This window comes from Saccostrea echinata, unplaced genomic scaffold (assembly GCF_033153115.1).
Source record: "Saccostrea echinata isolate AGI-Se365-2 ecotype Australia unplaced genomic scaffold, CSIRO_AGI_Sech_v1 ptg000012l, whole genome shotgun sequence".
NCBI lineage: Eukaryota > Metazoa > Mollusca > Bivalvia > Ostreida > Ostreidae > Saccostrea > Saccostrea echinata.
In genome coordinates this window covers 4,765,591-4,786,093 of record NW_026889761.1, presented here as the reverse complement: position 1 = coordinate 4,786,093, position 20,503 = coordinate 4,765,591, and the positions used below count along the sequence as shown (strand labels likewise).

General features: G+C 31.6%; 1 protein-coding gene across 1 annotated transcript in view; it reads right to left on the bottom strand.

Moving 5' to 3' along the window:
- The window catches only part of LOC133185221 (ficolin-1-like), a 176,276-nt gene that overhangs the window by 62,224 nt on the left and 93,549 nt on the right, over positions 1 to 20,503 (bottom strand). Inside the window, exons 2-3 of the mRNA XM_061320318.1 lie at positions 19,644 to 19,790; positions 19,215 to 19,357 (exon numbers count right to left, since the gene is read on the bottom strand). Of these exons, the coding sequence (XP_061176302.1) occupies positions 19,215 to 19,357; positions 19,644 to 19,668 (168 nt within the window). The 5' untranslated portion in view covers positions 19,669 to 19,790. The remainder of the gene's footprint in view (positions 1 to 19,214; positions 19,358 to 19,643; positions 19,791 to 20,503) is intronic.

Here is a 20,503-nt window from a genome sequence, read left to right as displayed (position 1 = left end):
CCACTGTTGCTTCCAAACTTTTCAATTATATAAAAAAAATACTTTACAGTGCCTAGATATTGAACATATGAAACATAATACATCAACGTGTTTATGTTTTTCCTCTGTTTTTGGTTTACATGAAGAAAGCTGAATGTTTCAAAAACAAAACAAGCATGTGTTTACACTTCTCCTGTATTTTTAAGACTGTCTGACGAGCCATAAGCTTATGTTATTCTTGTATAAAAAATATTGTCAATTTGACAAGAAAATATTAATGAGAATTTTGCAATGCAATAAAATAGAAACAAAATCAGTCTGAGCAATTCTCTTCATTTCCTACATTTTTTGTAATTTACTTACCAGTTACTTGATACATGTAAGAAGAACATTGTATCCATTGTAGATTCGGCTCATTTCGATCCACATTAATTTCTTCAAGTGTTTTATTAACAGAGATGGAGTAAATTCTAAACATGTCCTCTACTTTATTAATAGTTTTTTCAAAGGTTTGTTGTACAGTCTCGTTCAGTTTGCTAAGATTATCTTGTAATTGTTTATCGTTTTGGAGATTCAACATTTGAATTTTGTTTTTAAACGAAGAATGAGAGTTATTCAAAATGTCTTTTTTTCTTTTCAATGACTGACAGTCTTCTGTTTGATTTTTCACTTTCCACAGTTATTTTCTGGTCCTCTCTCTTTAAGGTTGTTTATTTCTGATTCATTCAGGGATTTAATATGGACAATTACAAGCTTTTCTTTTTTTCTCCATACCTTGTAATTTGTCAATTAAGTTTTTTCTAAGGTTCCATATTTCTGTTTCGTTAAGATTCCTAATTTCCTCCTTTGTAAGAAATTTTGTGTTATTCAATGTTACATTCAAAGCCTTCAACTCTCGTTTAAGTTTATCATTTTCTGCCTCTATTCTCTGGTCTTTTGTCTCCAAATCCTGTAAATCATTAATCACATCCCTAAGCTTTGTCTTTATATCTTGTCTATCGTTTTTATTGTCTATGGCATCCATAACCAAACTCTGAATTCTTTGTAACATGGAGAAACGTACAAGACTCTCCTGATTCAGAATATTCCGTAGGACATTGGACGCTTTACCTGATACGGTACTAGATAACAAACCGTTTTCATCAAAGGTTCTGTTTTGAAGCAAAGATAATTGCCCGAAAGTTTCGGTCATGTGTGTTGAAAATATGAAACATATGAAATAGAAAGCTCCCATGGCTGGGGTTAACATGTTTCCTTCAAGTGAAGAATTGCTTTGTTCGGTAGGTTTGGATTACTCCCTTTTATAGCGCACTAGATGATCAGCAGATACACAATTCTTAGAGAGCGTAGAAAAAGTTTTTTTTAAACAAATTCTAAATTTTGATTGATTGTCAGTTTTATTGAGGTATATGTATGTTTATCTCCCAACTCTCTCTCTCTCTCTCTTAAAACATTTGTAGTATTTTAGTGTACACTCTCCATAATGTTTCTTTTTGTTTTCTTATGTTTGATTTAGCAATATATGCATGTGTGCTTAGTACTAAAAAAAAAACTGGCCATACACCATATTTAATGATAATTTATGTGAATTGTTATTCCTAGTGCAGTCTTTATAAAATATAATTTTACTAGGTGAATTTAATGAAATATTTTTGTGTATGAAAGATATTTGTAAAACAACCCTTTAAAAATGGTTTTTAGGATAAATGAAAAAGATAGAACATATCTCAAATAAAGTATAATGTTTAATTTATGACACGAAATTCATTTTACTTTTGAGAAGTGCAGAAAATACAAAATGAACCTGAAATCACAGGAAGAAGGAAAAACGAATGATTTAAGGCTTATTCATTTATTCAATTTACTTGGATAGTTCATGCACCTCATCATACATCTACATTTTTTGTTAAGTCTCCCGCCTGGCACAGTTGTTTGAGCGTTTCCTGTAGGGCCGTGGAATAAGGAGTTGATCCTAACGTCGCGGATTTGAATCCCGAAGACAGGTCCCTGGCATGAGACCATATAAACCGAGCTATTGTGTCGCAGCAGGTGCTGGCACAAAATACTTCCCTCACTACTCAAAGGTCGTATGTGCCGAGTAAAGGTCTACACTTCAGCCTGAACAGGCAGCTGGTGTTGTCCAAATAGCATTAAAATTTTTTCGAAGGGTAGCAAAACAAACCAACAAAACAATTTCATTAGGATTAATTTTATACTTTAGAATAATGAACGAGTTTTGTGTCCTTTTGAATGTTATTATTTTCAACAAATTTGTTTTATTTGCGCCGTATGGTAAAGATCTAAATTTGTTTCTGTTGTATGAAATAAAATACACAAAATGAAGGCCAAAATGAACTTTTACCTGATTCATAGATGTCGATCAAAATGTGTTTGTATTTATGTTAGAGAAGTTGAGCAAACACATAACTGGTTTGCAAATAAAATTGTGTTAAATGCTACTTTAACCTTTAATCATAAGGATAAAAGCCTGCCCCCAGTGACTCCCAATGCATAGGAAATCAAAAACCTGGAATCATTGATGTGTAATCATACACAAAATTTCAGATATATTTACGTCAAATGTAACCAAAGTAGTATTTTTTTTTCTCACTGTAGAATGTAATCAGAAAGAAAACCTTTTACAAATTAGAACTCATCTACTGGAGAATTTTAGTTAAGATGTCCTTTAAGGCCATAGGATTCCCCAAATCTGGGTAAAGATTACAGGGCAGATCAAAACAGTAAACTGTTATGATCGGTGGCGGATGTGCCCCATCTTTTCAATCACATTCTGTATATTATGTAAGAATATTGAGCCTACTTCAGAGAAATACTTTATTATGTACATCACATTTTTGATAAATATTGCATAATTGTTTGAGAACTATGTTTAGTATGTTTTGCTTTGTCATAATTGTTTGAGAACTATGTTTAGTATGTTTTTGCATTGTCTTATTTGTGTTTACATATACATGACTTGTTTGATTATCCTGTCATTTATTTGACTAAATAAATGACATCTTCTATTCCTATACAGAATGTTATGTGTTGTCTTTATTAAGGAGGTTATGTGTAATCAGGTACCCATAAAGACTTTTTGCCATACCTTTTATATGTCGTTTTTAGATTCAAATTAATTTGTTTATGGGGAAATTAAAGAGGATTTATATTAATTTGCTTAGGATTTTGCATTGGGTTTCAGCGCAGTTTTTAACGTAAATAATTTGGAATAATGAAATAATGAGTCTGGTCTGCTAGAAAATTTTTATCATTATTATCTTTTTAGCATCAATTAAACCTGTTCAAATTACTATACTATGTTTTTGCGTATCCTTTGTCCTAGATGCAGGTTTGGTCTGGAATTTTAAAACTCCCTGCAACACATTGTACACGCAACCTGGCTCCGTGACCATAAAACTTAGACGAGCTTTCAGTCTCACTTTTACTAAAGGAATATGTAAGGGGAAAGTGAGAATGAGATCAAAAGTGAGATCATCTAAGTTTTATGGCCCCGGAGCACACGTACGTACCACATGCTTGTCTATTCTAGGATTTCCGTACATCTACAGAGTAAGTATAAGTCATAATATGTGTGGCATTATTATAACTATTATCACTTTTTTAACTACATTAAAGCCCGAAAATCTTTATATGATTCAAATACCAGTTACCGGGTATATCTTATACATAGCTTTGAGGAAATAGGCAATATACATACATCACTAAAGCAAGTATTTTGAGTCGTAATATTTGTTTATTGTGTGCAAACTGAAATAATACTTATCTAACAAAGTTAATAAGTTCTGTTGGCAATTGGGCTGTTTGTCTGAGAGTGCACTTTTCTCATTATGACTGTTTCTAAAGCATTTCAAGGATTTTGTTGAGAAAATTGAAAATCTGATGTCCTAGATTCTTGTTTTTAAATCAAATAAACACTTATTCAAAAGATTGCTTTAAATATGATGTAAATTGAAAAGAGGCTTTGAGTTCGTTTACTAATATCATATATTTATGTTCCTAAAAGTTTAAGTTAAATTAGGTCTGCAACTATTTCTGAAAGTGAAATCTCTCTCTCTCTCTCTCTCTCTCTCTCTCTCTCTCTCTCTCTCTCGTGTATTTCTGTACATGCATATCAGAATAGTAACTTTAATTTTCTGTAATTGAAATTAAAAACTTTTACACGATTGGCGATGATTGGTTCCCCTATGTGAAACTTTCTTTTTCAACCAAATAATTGAAACTTTTTCATAGAGAGTTGAAATGGGGACAAATATGTAGTGTTAAGAAATGTTTCAAGAACAACAATATCAGTCGCAATGAAACTTCGCTAGGATCCTGAGGCACCTAACAGAAGCAAAATTTCTAGGACTGTTCAATACACTTTTCAACAATTTTTTTAAATAGCATAATACAGTTGATGAACAATTCGAGCTTTTACTGAGAAATCATTCAATCTTGATAAGTAAAAATTTCTACGTCGAAATCTGTCTAGATTATTTTTTATTTTTTAACGGTAACTGCCTTCATAAACATTAACTCAAGAATTTTAAAATAAAATAGATAATACCTGACGCTTGGAATCAATCCTTTCTCATTCAATATAAAAAGACAATATATTTGATATAATAAAGAAAATATATAGAAAGGCGTTCAGTTTATTTATCTATAAAATAAAAGAAGATGGGTGAACAAGGCGTGCAGAATGCCTATATTTCAGATATTAAAGAAATCATATTCAATTTGTGAATTAAGTATTTAAAGTAAAGTTCTCATTGAAATTAATGAAATTAACAAAACTTTTCTGAGAAAAAAAATCTCGGAAAAAAATTATTCTTTTATTAAAAAAAGAAAATGGTATTCGTGGGATTCGAACCCGTAACAATAAAAATCCTGAGTATCATATTGCTTTGAGACTAACACGCTAACCACTACGCTACACAGCTCCTGATGAATAGTGGCATTTAAATCATGTTTGTGATATGACCCTTGACTTAATGGAATTCAAGTATTTCTCGGAAAGATGGGAATGCTTTGTCATAAAAGTGTATTTTTAAGGTATAGTGGGTCTTTGCTCCATGTTTTTGTAAACCAAAAAATGTATATTTTTATGCAAACTTTTAGGATTAAATTTAAAAAAAAAATGGAGTGAAGACCTACTCACATCGAAAAATTTTGTTAAAGTGTGAGAAAATGATCCTTTTTGTCCTCTTAGTGTGTGTATTCTAATTTCAGTCTTTGTGAGTTTTTTTGTAAATTGTAGAGATTTTACATAAAGTATACTTTAATGTTAAATGAAATATCAAAGAAAATTTTGATATAATTAAGATTTTATTTTTCACTTCATGTTTGTCGCACTATAGGCACTTCGCCCGCCTTGTTCACCCATCTTCTTTGTTTTCGAAAGAAATATCAGAACTCTTCTTCCTTTTCAAAAAGAGAATTTTAACATCCTCTCTCTCTCTCTCTCTCCCTCCCCCCCTCTCTCTCTCTCTTGCCTGTATCTTAATGTGTCTGTGTGTTTACGGGTGACCAAAATCTTAATTAAACTCTATTTATGCAAGTGACGATCTTTTAAACCGTTGAATGATAAATGTTTTCAATATGATTTGCTTTTAATATTTGAACATTTACCTGTGTTTGTTTTGTTTGTGATGTAAATAACCCAATGCACTTGATAATTTCAGGATTCTTTAAAACTCTGATTAAATTCAGTGCTGGTTTCTGTCTGAGTGGATAATAGATACTTATAAGCATCATCCTTAAGATGCCTTTCAACATAAGGAAAGGCTTTCTTTCAGCAAAGAAATATCATTTAATGTAAGAGAAATCAGTTCAGATTTTGTAGATTATTATATCCCCCTTTTTTAATTCAAGGGATTATACATAATAAGAAGGAGAAAAGGGGTTTCGTATCATTACATTTTAAAAAATATCCTAATACTAAAATCGTGAGTGGAAAAAATTACACACTATGACCTTGTTTAATCATATCACTAGAGAATATTAAGCAGTATAGTTCTCTTTTAATTCATATGGTATAAATTAAACTTATGTATCCAAAAGTTTTGTTTTTTTTTTGGTTATTGATATTATTTCCCGTTAATTTGTCTTAAAATAACCCTATATGGTCTGGGTTCCTCATCGGAGTTCTTTTCGCTAATATATATGTCATTGTTTAGAGATTTTGCAATATAAACAATGAAGAAAGGAAAAAAGGAGGAGGAAAAAAATGAAAATAATAAGATAACTCTGTTAAGTCAGATAAATTTTGACATTGTATATTATACAAGGAAATGTACTACACATTTCTTAGGAATTTTTGTTTCCTCTATGGGAATAACCAAGGTTTTGAGAATTCACTATGAATGAAAACAGAACATATATTAAATAGAATACATGTTGTGTTAATGTTGACGAAAGTGAAACATACAAGGTTATGACGATGTGCAAGAGTAGAGAAATCATTTTAGATTGATTTAGCTTCAGTCGCAAAAGTGAAATATAAAATAATTTTCTTTCGTTATACATTTGTCTGGACTATGATGTCTCCTCTTGGAGACTTGAACCAGATGCGCTACTCAGAACAGAGGCACGATAGAGTCGGGAGGGACAGATATGCAGAAGCGCGAGAGAACAAGAGAAACACGACTTGTAATTTACTACAAGATACCGTAATATATGTAAGTTGCATGGTTGTGATGATTATCAGAATAGATCCTTTTTTTATTTCTACAGAGATAGAATCCTTGTCTTGTGACAAATTGACTGCTAGGCCAGGGCTGGATATGGTTTGAATCCTACCCAGGCTTTTGTTAATCTTACATCTGCTTTCCTGTTGACTTTTTCCCATTATTTCCGTTGTTATCATTCCATTTTTATGAACATTGACATTCCATTTAGTTTCTATACTTAAAATTTGTACATTTGCACACTAGATTAAAGGGAAAAAATGAGATAAAATTTTTCAGCACTTCACATTTTTATGTTGAAAATGTTGAATTTGAAGAGAGGGAACTAAATTTTAAATAGGTAACTTTTCGACTTTTACCCATTATTTGTCATATCTAGTTTCGATATGTTTCATATATTACCATGCTGATATAGCTGCTTATTTGCCTACACACATAACTGATGCAAAGCAAAAATTTTAATATTGACACAATCTTGTTGATCTTTTGTAGCAATTATAGCAGGCATATAAAGATCAATTTCCTCACTGGACACCTACATGGGGTAATTGATTGATTATTGTTTTCGTCGAGCCGGCAATATTATAGAGTGAATTTTTTTTTTTGATTAATGAATCTTGGTATATTTTAAATGAATGAAAGAAAATGTAACATGCTAAAAGGTGATCAGTTGCTGAAGTATTGGTTTGAGCCCTATATCAAATTACTCATTGTGTAAAGGCAGATTTGATAACGTTGTTAGGGTATGGAGATTCAAGAACGTAGCAAGAGACCTTCTAGCGAGTATTTTCATCTTATTTAAAAATGAAGCCAAATTGATTTACTCCTTGACTGATTGAATCTTTGGCTGAGGATTGGTGGCTGCTAGCTTCAGACTTTGACATAAAACAGAAGGAACAGGCATGATGGATGTAAACTTTAATTCTGGTTTTGGAACTCTATTAAACAAATATAATTTTGTAGAAATTACTTATTCAATACTTTGTACAATCATTAATGAAATATATACAAGAGGCCCCCTGGCTGACCTGAGTCATCATTCTCTTCCTGACAAATAAACACTTGTATGTAGATGAATGAACACTTTTACAGTAGGCATCATTATAACTTCTGTGATTTCCATAATTTTATTTAAAGATATGTCGAGGTTATGTCAGTTTTACAAATTCGTGCACACTATTATTATTTGCTTGTGTGTAAAAGCCCTCTATACACTGCGCACTAAAGAGTTCTAATTTTATTGTATTTTGATGCAGAAGGAATAATCTCCCCTTTGATCTAGATACTGTAATATACTGTATACTGTGTGGATGATATTTTGCGGTCAATTGATGTCAATGAAAATGTATTCAAATGAACTGTTAATCATAATTCAGTTCAAGCAAATGCAATGTTGCCTGCTATTACAGTAATTAAAAATTGTTCAATTGTAACTATTAATTATAACATTACATTTTCTGGAATATCTAAGATTAAATGAATAAAGAAAGTGTTGAATTTCAGGGCATATGATTTTTTTCTATTCATCAATTGTTTTGATAAAAATTGCTTTATCATTATAAAAGCACCACACTGATACTAAAACAGTTTAGTTGTTTGTTTTTTTTTATTTTAATGTGTTAAAATGGTTAGCTTGCAATCCAAGCTTCCATAATTTTGTTTGAATTTTGCCAATCCCTCTTTGGAAAATAATGAAACAAATGTAGCTCTTTCACTCGGTCAATCCATAGATACATAGTGTTCGGTTGATATGCTTTTCTGTGAAGTCGATATATCTATGCATCGACCTCATGAAAGGGCTATATTTGTATAATATTGTTTAATCTTGTGTTCTGATATACATATAGTAGACATACAAAGATCAACTTGCTCATTGTCCATCTACAAGGAATGGCACTTATATTTCAACGAAGAATCTTTGTCCATTTTATATTACAGAAAGGAAATATCATATGCCACAGAATTTTTTAAAAGTAGACTTAAAAGTTGATGAGTATTTACACACGTGACTGAGGGCAATTTTACCATTGTATAAAGGAAATGAACAGTCAGATAAAGTAGCATGGCAAAGTGATCTCCAAGTGTTATTCTGCTTTGGGGGAAACAATTCTATCATGTTATCTCACTGATATCAAGTGTAAGTACTTTCAGTGCTTTAAACTATTTTTGTTAGCTTCTTAGGACTGTCTTTCTGGTCCAGAGTTCATGGAGTTGGCAGCTACTGCCTTTAGTCTTTGAAGAAATACAACACTCCAGATATAGACATGGTGGATGGAGAACTTGAATTTTTAATTTCGGAAACTTTTGCTAAAATTGCTTTTTAAATGGTTAATCATTAAGAAAGCTTTTACAAAAGATTCATAATTTGACTTTTTATATGATAAAATTCCTCATTGCAATATTTGTGTACCAAATCATTACCAACAAAATGTACTATGAAAATGAGAGAGAGAGAGAGAGAGAGAATTACAACTCATATATCTTTCCCTCTGAGTATAAAAAATAAGATTTCAAAAATATTTTTTTCATACATGAGGCAACTTATATTTGCAACATTTATATAGAACAAAGTACAAATTGTTCATTTACGGTTGTCGGAAATATTATGTGAATAGAAAAAAAACAACTGTCTAATAGAAGCTACATAATTTAAATTATACATCGAGATAAGTGAATACATGTATGTGAAATAATATCTTAATACGTTACGATTGATTGTATTTAAATTCTACTTCTTACGTTTTATCATCATCAGTATTCACAATTTTCTATACATATGTAGTATTTCGGGTCAAACCATATCGCATATTTCCAACAAATTATAGCCGGAAATAGTCTCCGTCTAGATTTGAGTATCGTGGTTCTTTTAGTATGCTAGTAATAAGTAACACTTTTTTTTATATAACTAGAATTACTCAGTTTTTATTTCTTATCATCATCATACTTTTTTGAAGCGCTTCATATTTATTTTTCCAACTTTTCCATGACAGGTATTTATCCCCAATCAAAGCCGACTGTGCGTACTCTCCATTCAGGTTTGATACGTTACATGTATTGTACCACCAGGCTCCGTGATATTTTGTAGCACAGTTACCACTATACTTGTCATTGTCCCGATCTTTCGTGGAGAATTTCATACCATTGTGCCAATTAATCAAACTGTCACCTAGAACAGAGTATTAATAAGAGTTAATTCTATTACTGTTTAAACAATTTAATGCCCTATTCACAGGGAGAGTTTAATTCTAATTAAATGTAAGTTACTGCAAATTAAATTTGATCCGCGTTCACATGGAGAATTTAATGCGAATTACTTTAATTCGAATTAATTTACTAACCATTAAATTACTTCGCATTAGCTCCGTGTGAACGCTTAGCAAAACTAATTCGAATAAAAGTATGACGTATGCGTTACAGCAAAATTAAGCCACCTGCCACATGTTGCTGGTCAGAAATCGAAACCTATGCTATTTTTTAGTGAAAAACAAAGAAAAATCAAGTTTAACAATAAACTTCTGTACAAACTCTAGGATATTATGTCATATGTAACCTGCGCTGCATAAGGTGACGTGATTAGCAAGTGACGTCATAATAGCATTACTATATAGAAATTAAATTTTAATTCGAATTAGTTTACTTCGCATTAACTGTCGTATGAACGCAATTTAATTTGCATTAGTTTAATTTGCATTATTTTACTTCGAATTAACTTACTGCGAATTAAACTCTCCGTGTGAACAGGGCATTGCTGTAACACAGTTAATGCCACTGTATTTATCCTTTTCCATGTTATACATTGATTTCATAGTTAGTCACCTTGTCACATATTATTGGATATTGTTATCATCTAAATGATATTTAGCCCGTTTATAAAAATATTTTTTATGTTATGTGCATGTTCAGATTTTGGAGAAATAAAGTCACACAGCTAATTGATCAAGCCAAAACATCTTATTACAAATCAGCTATTGAAGAAGTCCTAAAGAAATGTGGGGTTATTTAAACCAGTTGGCATCTCCAGACTCAAAAAACTTTACACCAACCCGTATCACTCAGAATGGTTCTGATTTTGAAAATTTACAGGATATAGTTGATATTTTTGATAAACACTTTACAGAAGTATCCAGTAAGTTATTGTCAGATATGTCAGTGCAAAATTTTGATTCTGAATTATTAAACAACTTTACAAAATCAAAACTTGGGAATGAAAACTTTTTCAGTATTCACCAAATTAGTGAGACAGAAGTATTTAATATGTTGAATGCACTTGATGTAAATAAATCAGCAGGTGTTGATTTTATTGGCCCTCGTCTACTAAAACTTTCAGCTAATGTCATAAGCAAATCCATTACACATCTTATAAATGCTAGCATCATTAATGGTGTATTTCCATCACGTTTAAAGAAAGCAAAAATCACTCCTATTTTTAAGAATGGTGACCATGCTGATCCAGGAAACTACAGACCTATATCAATTCTTCCAACATTGTCCAAATTAATTGAAAAACACATAGCCAATCAACTACGGGATTTTACCACTACCTTTGTTCTTATATATAAATCACAATCTGGTTTTCGAGAGTTTCATTCCTGTCAAACAGCATTAACAAAACTAACAGACAATTGGTTACAAGCTATGGATCAAGGAAATCTTGTAGGGATAACTTTTCTAGATTTTAGTAAATCATTCGATTTAGTTAATCACAATATTCTGATAAATAAACTTAAGTTGTATCATTTTGATCAAATGTCAATTAAATGGTTTTATTCCTATTTAAGCTCCAGGACACAATGTGTAAAACTAGGTACATATTCCTCTAACTTCTTGCCCGTCACAGCAGGTGTGCCTCAAGGTTCTATTTTAGGGCCACTTTTATTTTTACTGTATATAAATGATCTTCCTCTACATGTAAATAATACAGATATTGATTTGTTTGCTGATGATGCAACTTTACATACATATCATAATAATGTGCATTCTATTGAAAATGCCCTAAATGATGATTTGTATGAGATTGAAAACTGGTGTTCTAGAAATCAAATGGTGTTAAATATAGATAAGACAAAATGTATGCTTATGGGAACTCAACATAGAAAATCTAAGTTAACATCTTCAAAATTAGATTTGTGTGTATCAGACAAAGTTCTTAAAAATGTTGAATCAGAAAAACTCCTTGGAGTACATATTGATCATTCATTGCGCTATAATAGTCATATTGATTCTGTTTGCTAGTCCTTGACATATAAACTATTTTCATTACGTAAAATCAAAAAATTTCTCCCATTACACACACGAAAACTTTTCTATAATGCATATATTCTGCCTTCTTTGAATTATTGTTTGACTATTTGGGGCAATGCTCCGGGTGCTGGCATAGAAAGAGTTTTTAAATTACAAAAAAGAGCATCCAGAATTATATTAGATGTGGCACCAGATGCACCATCACTACCATTATTTGTGAAACTTGGTTGGTTGACTGTATATGAATTGATAGATTTTCACAAATGCATATTGCTTTATAAAACACTTCATGGTATGGCACCTGATTATCTGAGAGACTCCTTCGAATTCATTTCCTCTAATAATTATATCCTACGTTCTGAATCCAATTATGACCTTAGTCTACCAAAGTATCGAACAAATATGTTTAAAAATTCTTTTCAATACTCAGGCGTTCATTTATGGAACAAATTACCACTACATGTACGTTTTTCACCAACTGCACAATCCTTTCGTAAAAATGTAGAAAGATTTATCATCAATGGACGCAACATTTCTTAATTTGTAACTTGTTTCTATGTTTGAATGATATATACTTTTCTCAAATGCATTTCACCTATGTCATATACTTGTATTTTTCTGATCATTGTACTGTTGTATTTATATTTGTACTATACATGCATAGAGGGACCTGAGGAAGACTAGTGCTTTGCTCTAATCGGGTTACCCTCTTTAAATAAAATATTATTATTATTATTATAACAGTGAACTTTTGTATTGATATAATTTGATTATCTATTTTGTTTTTAAATGATATAACAATTCATTTCAATAGCAACAATAATTTAGTTAAATTTGTCATAGGTATTTATATTTTGATTATTGATAATGATGAGCACATAAAAAATCGTACTTAATTTTTCTTAACACACATATCATTGTATTGTACCCATAACACGCTAATTGTGATGATGTAAATTTAAAAACATAGTAAGAGGCTTGTAATTATATAAAGACATACCCGCGGTTCCTGAGTATCCCGAAACAGTAAGTCTGTATTTACTGTATTCATGCCCAACATAAAATGTGGAGTACTGAGCGTATGCTTCCTCGCCATTAAATCTTTGTAACTCAACCCGGAGTTCCTGGTCCTTGTTTCTTGTCAACTCGTAGACTGCGTCATTTCCTATGTTAAAGAATTACCAGTGCACTCTTATATTCTTTAAGTGTAGAGTGAAGCTCTTTATATGTTTATGTTAACCGCGTGCTTGAGAAAACGATCTCCGTTATCGAAAGATCTCAAAGAATTTACAATATTTGTATATTAGAAAGTTTTTTGTCTATTGTATGGGAACATTCTTCCTTAAAATAATCTCAATAAAACTTTCTTTTTGCTGTTTAAGGGCAAAACATTTTTAAAAGAAGTTAGATTTCCTTAATTCTGTTCTATTCCATGAAACAATAATGTTTCATTCATATACCTCGTCCCACTCCCTATAGGGTTTGTTAAGGTACATATGTACTAAACTAATTTACATGAGAAGATCCAGGACGTTTTTCCAGGGGTGGGAGAGTGGTGGTTAACACCCATTTAAACGAATAATTTTTGACAAGCCCAAAAGGAAAACGTACATAACTTAATCACGGTCATCTTTTGATTAATTCACATAAATTCAATAACACATACTAAACCTCAGGGGAGTCCACCCATCCCCCCTCCCACCACCACCACCACCACTACCACCTCCGCTTTAGATATGTGCATGCTTTATATAGGTGGACCTAGTTGTTCGTAGACAGGACACAGCCTTCAATCAAGTTAAAAGATGCGAATTGTAAATTTGTTTGGCAACAGTTCACCATTTTCGTGAGCTTGAAAGTTTTGAAGTAGGCTGTGTCAGATTTGGAAACATCCAACTTCTAAGATTTGGAGTCTTTTTTGAGCACTTATTTTCATAACGTTACAATCAAAGAAAAAACTCTACTTTGGGAAATAGAAAGATATTTTACATGTGTGAATTTCAAACCGGCTTTGCAAAAAGGTGGGAAATACACATATTTCTCTGGACAGTGAGAAATACTGGTTATTCCTGGAAATTACTGGTATTTCCCAGGAAATACTGGGAAATAAGAAATAACTACTTACCATATTTGTTTGTTTATAGACATGTACTATGATGTAGTGCACCTTATTGGCTAAGATATATACTTGGTAACACTGTCCCTGATTTCAAAATTTCTGGTTTCTTTGTACTTCAATTTAAAAGATCATAACGCAATATATTCATATACCAGTCATGAATGTCAATTGTTTCATGCTTAAGTCAGATTAGTCTACAAAGATTCATGAAATGAACCTCAAAATCCCATTTGGATTTTGTTAAATAATGGAACTAAAGAAGGATCTAAGAAAATTGTAGAATGTAGAATATGGTATAAACATCAAATCTAAGAAGAAGCCTTTCAGTTCTCTCAAGGTAATTATCTCTCAAAACAGGTTCACAAAACTGTCCAGAGTCAATTTGTTAAAACAACATGATTGATTGTAATAACTAAGGTGTTAAGAAGGGTTAAAACAAGTTTATTATTTCTTTGGTTATAATTGATAAACTTTATAATTTTACTAAACTGAAAAGATACTGGAATTAGAAAAGTTCCGTTTTGTTCTTAAAATACAATCAGAGAAACATGTTCTGCTACAGAATGTTTATGCGTAGGGGACTTGGAGTACAGGTATACACTGAGTATGTTAAATTGCAGTTTGAGTCATATTCAATTTTATTCATCTTCTGTTTTTTATGTTCATTTTAATTTTGAATTTAGTATAAGATTAAATGAATTTAAGAAATAAAAATCTTAAATATTGTATGTCCCAGTTTAGAGGAAATTTGTAAATTTGTAGTATTTAGAGGGACGGGTATTTAAAACCGGTAATTCCCACTACTGCTATTTCCCCGCAAATCCCGATTTCAAGAATATGTAAATGTATATGAATAAGTTTAATAGGAAAATCCTAAATGTAAAATTCAATTCTAAAAATAAATATTTCATGGTAAAAAAGGAGGCTAATATTGTTTCATGTTTTGCTTCATTGCCATACGAAACGTTAACTGATTCATACAAAAAAAAAAAATCAATTTTTAAAGAATATCAATGGTACAAGAGTCAACTACCAAAATGCATTGAAAAAAATATTTAGAGCGCAAAAGAATTGCATGTAGGGTGCCTTCACTATGCATCGGATCAAAACACGGATACAATACAGGTATGTTTGTCTGATGCATAGTGGACTCACCCTATTACGTTTAGAATATCTCTAAGCTTTGGCAAATAAGGGGGGATTTATGCACAAGGTTTTACACATGAAGTAAATGAAACAAGAAAAATGATATTTTTTGTGCAAACAATCTTTTTACAGGGAAAGAGGAATGTGATGTTGCGTCTACATTTGGGCTGACATTGGATATTAATACTGCGCACATATTTAGGCATATACTAGTAACATAGATGTGTAATAGAAAAGTGTATCACATTCTTGTGGGTATTACAGCTGCCCATATGAAATACATTTTACCTCAATAGCCAAAAAAGGAATTGTTCCTTGTGAATTTTGCAAAATATTTTCTGTATTTAAAATATAAAAAGAACATGGCTTTCTTTCTCGTTTTTTATGCACTGTATATCAGAATGGCATTCATTATGTCAAAGATGATTATAGTGCTATCCTAAACATGTGGTTTTTTGCGTAAAAAATGCAAGGTATTTTTTGGATCATGAATAAAAAGCAGGAGACCTATATAAAATATTTTATGGTCCATGTGTAAAAACCGTATAATTTCAAAGAATCAAATCGGCGATTTACCTTTCTGAAACCAATTTTCTTCATTTGGTTTTTATATTTTTAATAAAGGTACCTTTCCCATATTTAATTTTGCTGAAGGGGAAATTTTCCTTAAAACATAATTAACTAAAATTTTATTCTATATCAGGGAAGTACTTTTATTATTCACGCTGGTCTAATGATTTTAGAGTCTGTTTTACGCTATATTAAAGGGCAATACGTTTTATTCACGATCGTGATCAATCTTCAAACGATGCACCGGCCCTTTGGATGAGAAACCGAATTCCCGTGTTGCAGTAGGTATTGGCACGAAAAAGATTCCTCGCTGCTCAATGGCCCTGAGTGCCGAGTAAATGTATAAATTTGCAGCCCTCCATATGCAAGTGGTGGCGTCTCCATATGAATGAAAAAACGTTAAACAACAATCAAACAAACTAACTAAGAAACGATGCAAATCTGAGAACAGGAAATAACACGAAACCCCGGTAACTCCAGAGGTGGGAACAGGTGCCTAGAGAGGTTAAGCATCCCCTGTCGACCGGTTACTCCCCCTCTGAGAATTCTATATTGATGAGGTAGACGGAATATCCTCTTGTCAAATTTAGTATAATAACAAAGGCCTAAAAATACGTCAGCGAAAATACTACTCAATGATCAGTTAAATTTTTTACAAGTCTTACTAGTCATTATTACGACCACAGAATCCCTGTGACATCAACTTATCTGTCGGTTGTCTGCCTCGATTTAAAAATTGATCGTACTCGGGGCTGCTTTTTTAATTCTAATTTCAATTTAAACTATCACATATATATAGTTACAAGACAAGAAATGTATGAAAGAATTTTTAGAGGTTGAATATGCTGATGAGTATCGAATAAGTTGGGAGACCTAAGCACCACATGCAGGTAAATATTACTACAGGAATAAGGAAAGTTAACGATGGAAAATCTGAAATCTTGTTTTTCATACAATTTAGATGTTAGTTGGCCTTTATCGTCCATAGTAAGTAAAACATCCAAATAAAAACAGATGTGTCAGACTCTGTGGTGTCTTTTATTTGGAATTCAATGGGATAAATCGAGTCGACACCTCAATAGAAGTACCCACTGTTAATTGAAAATATGTCATCAATATATTTGAATGTTTAGTTGAAAGCATGGCAAGCGTTTTTTTTTTATGTAGAAGTTTTTAAAGTAAATTCAGCTTCATAGAAATATGAAAACAGATTGGCTAATAATGGAGCACAATCAATGTTGATTGGAATTTCAAAGTTTGTTGGAAGATCTGGTCTCTAAAGACTACAAAGATGTTGTCAATGAAGAATTCAAACATCTTTTATCTATCAACTTCAGAGTGATTTTAACCAAGTTATTTTGTTGATGACCAATAACAAGATATGAAAATTATAATATGACTACAATTGAGCCTTTCGGTTATTGAAATTCATTCAAAGACTGGTTCTAATCACAATGAACGAAACTTCTTCAAAGTAAAATATCTTTGATTTTTTAGAGTATAATTACAATAGGAAACCCATGAGTCAATATGCCCACCCAAGAAAGTTCTGAGGAATATTTTAAATGTTTTCTCCTTTATATTCCAATGAAAGATTATGATGTCTCTGCATCCACGCAAAAGGGTTATGCTTCAATATCAATATGACTATTGCAACCCTGCAGATATTCCTTTGAAGCAGAATTTATTCAAAAACTTCTTCATGAGAAGTAGAAAACACCAGCCGTGGCCTTTAACTCATCATTCATATATATATATATATATATATATATATATATATATATATATATATATATATATATATATATATATATATATATATGAGTCTGCCAGATTTTTTACTCCATATTTTGATATTTTACTGACTATAGACGATAACGGCCAACTAAGAATAAAATTCTTCCATTGCCAATATTCCTCATTTATGTATTTATATTCCACTTTTTTCTGCATTATGTGTTCATTATTTGCTACTGAAGAGCATGCTCTGAGTACGAAATTCTTCAATTGTCAACATTCCTCATTTATGTATTTATATTCCACTTTTATCTGCATTATGTGTTCATTATTTGCTACTGAAGAGCATGCTCTGAGTACGATCAATTTTTAAACCGAGGCAGACTACTCACATATAAGTTGATATTACAAGGATTTCAGCAACCTCGTCTAAAGTCAGAATTTCGTAAGTTCTATAGTCGTTATAATGACCTTAATAGCAAAATTAACCTATCACTGGGGGGTATTTCGGCTAACTTGTTTCATGGCAATGGTAATTTTAGTACTAAATTTGACTACGGAAAGATCTGTCTGCTTGATCAAATCATAGGGCTCACGGCGGGTGTGACCAATCAAAAGGGGATACTTACTCCTCCTAGGAACCTGATCCCATCTCTGAAATTTCCGTGGCTCACTGTTTACAATTTGTATTGTTTGTGGTTTTTATGAGGTCTATCACTGTTTATCTTTACCCTTTTCCATTATGGAGAAATTTCTTTTCCATTATGCGTGCATTATGTTAAATTTGATCCCAATTTGAACCGAATCTAACTTAGTGTCTTCCATTTGGAAAAAAAGGAATCCACTCAATTTGAAAATATTGGCAAATTATCCATCAAACAATACAAATTTTGGAGCAAAGCAAACACGTACCTCTAAAACATCAGAGGTGGGATCAGGTGCCATGGAGGAGTGAGCATCCCCTACCGACCGGTCACACCAACCATATGCTCCTTGTCATCATCGGGATATAACGGAAAAATCCGTCGACAATTCAGTGTGTAAATAATGGCCTAACAAATATTATGAAAAACGTCAGTCAGTATTTGACTCAATGATAAATTGTATTTGCTGACAAGGTCATTGTATCGACCATAGAACTTACGAAATGATGACTTTAAACGAGACAGCTGATATTCTTGTTTCATCAACTTGTTTGCCAATAACTTACCTCGTTTTCGAAATTATTCATACGTAGAGCATGCTCTAACGTATCGAATCAACTGAGAGATATAAACCCCGTATGCAGCTGATGAAGGTATATTGCTATATATATATATATATATATATATATATATATATATATATATATATATATATATATATATATATATATATATATATATATATATATATATATATATATATATATATATATATATATATATATATATATTCACATTTAATGAGACACCTTATAATTTAAATGTTACATAATCTGATCTTACCAATCCAGAAGTTTTTTGAGGGATCCCCAAATCCTTGCTTATAATTTCTCCAATTTAGAAAAAAATCTGTAGTTCCGTCTTCTCGTCTTTGTATAGACTGAAACATTTAGCAGGGTTGTCTCTTAGATTTGATTTGACGTGAAGTAGTTTCATTATTGATGCGTTTTAAGATGCAGGACTCTTTATAGTTCAATAGAAATTATTCTTTGTCTACAAAGAACATGTTCCTGTTCAGTGTTAACTTACCGTCCAACCACCTCCTTTTGTTGTCATGTCACAGTACACTTTTTTCTTTTGTTTTCCATCCGGATAAATTGTGTATACACCATCCTTTCCTTTCTGACCTGGATTTTTCTCTAGTATGGTTGCACAGTCTCTGTACTTATTAACTGAATTAAGCAGTCTGATATACTGTATGTTAAGTGTATATGTAATGCAAATTATAAAAAAAGTACTGTTTGAAATAAGATGAGCATATAACTAATTTCTTTAAGCTGTGAAATTATTAAGTACTAGTATCTTTCTCGCAAGAAAACAACGATAACATTTTAACAAAAGGAATTTTAAGACATTGAAAAATACTTTAAAAGTATTATTCTGTATTACTGACGAAGTTGGTATCAAAGTACCTTTAGTACAAGGACTAATTAAACATTACTTTAAAACGAAATTTACCGTTTCGAAATACGTTCTTGGACATTTTCGTCACATTATATGTAGAGAGGACATCCACTTTGAAGGAAACAGGATGTACGGTCTTAACATGGGATCCAGTCAGTTTCCAAGACCAGCGAGAACTCTGTAGATGTTGATAAAGTCTTGCTGCAATTTTTAGTCTCTGAGTTATTTATTAAGAATAACGAAATCAATAAAGGGTTTGAATGCTTGTATTTTAGGGGACAAATCTTTAAAAAAATCTCTTCAATGATTTTTTTTCCAATTACATCACACAAGAAACTCATAAGCTAACTAAAAAGCCCATATTAGACACACCTTTTCACTCCTTTTTTTCATACAATGCTAAAGAGAATATACGGGTACATTCCGTAACTCAACAGTCAGATTTTAAAAGAGAGGGAGAAAATTAAGTTGTGCACCAAAAGGCGCCGTATTAAGAGTATTTTTTATTCTCAAAACATTAATAGATATTTACTTATTCCCAAACTTCATAAAAATCCTTATAAACAAAGATACATAGCGGCTTCCAGTAAATGTTCTACCAAGCCTCTTTCTTTACTCCTCACTATAATATTTACTGTAATGAAGGAGAAACTTCAGGAGTACTGTACAACAGTATATTTGAGAAGTGGTGTAAATCAGAGGTGGATACTTATAAACTCGATAGAACTTTTAGAATATTTGAAATCACAAAATGTTACTAAAATCAAAAACATCAAAACGGACGACTTTTTAACACTTTATACAATTATTTCCCACGATAAATTGAAGTCCAGGTTTTTGACATCATAGACACTGCCTTTTTAATAAAAATGGAACTCGTAAATTTACTTACCTTGTCATTGGTCATTTGCAAA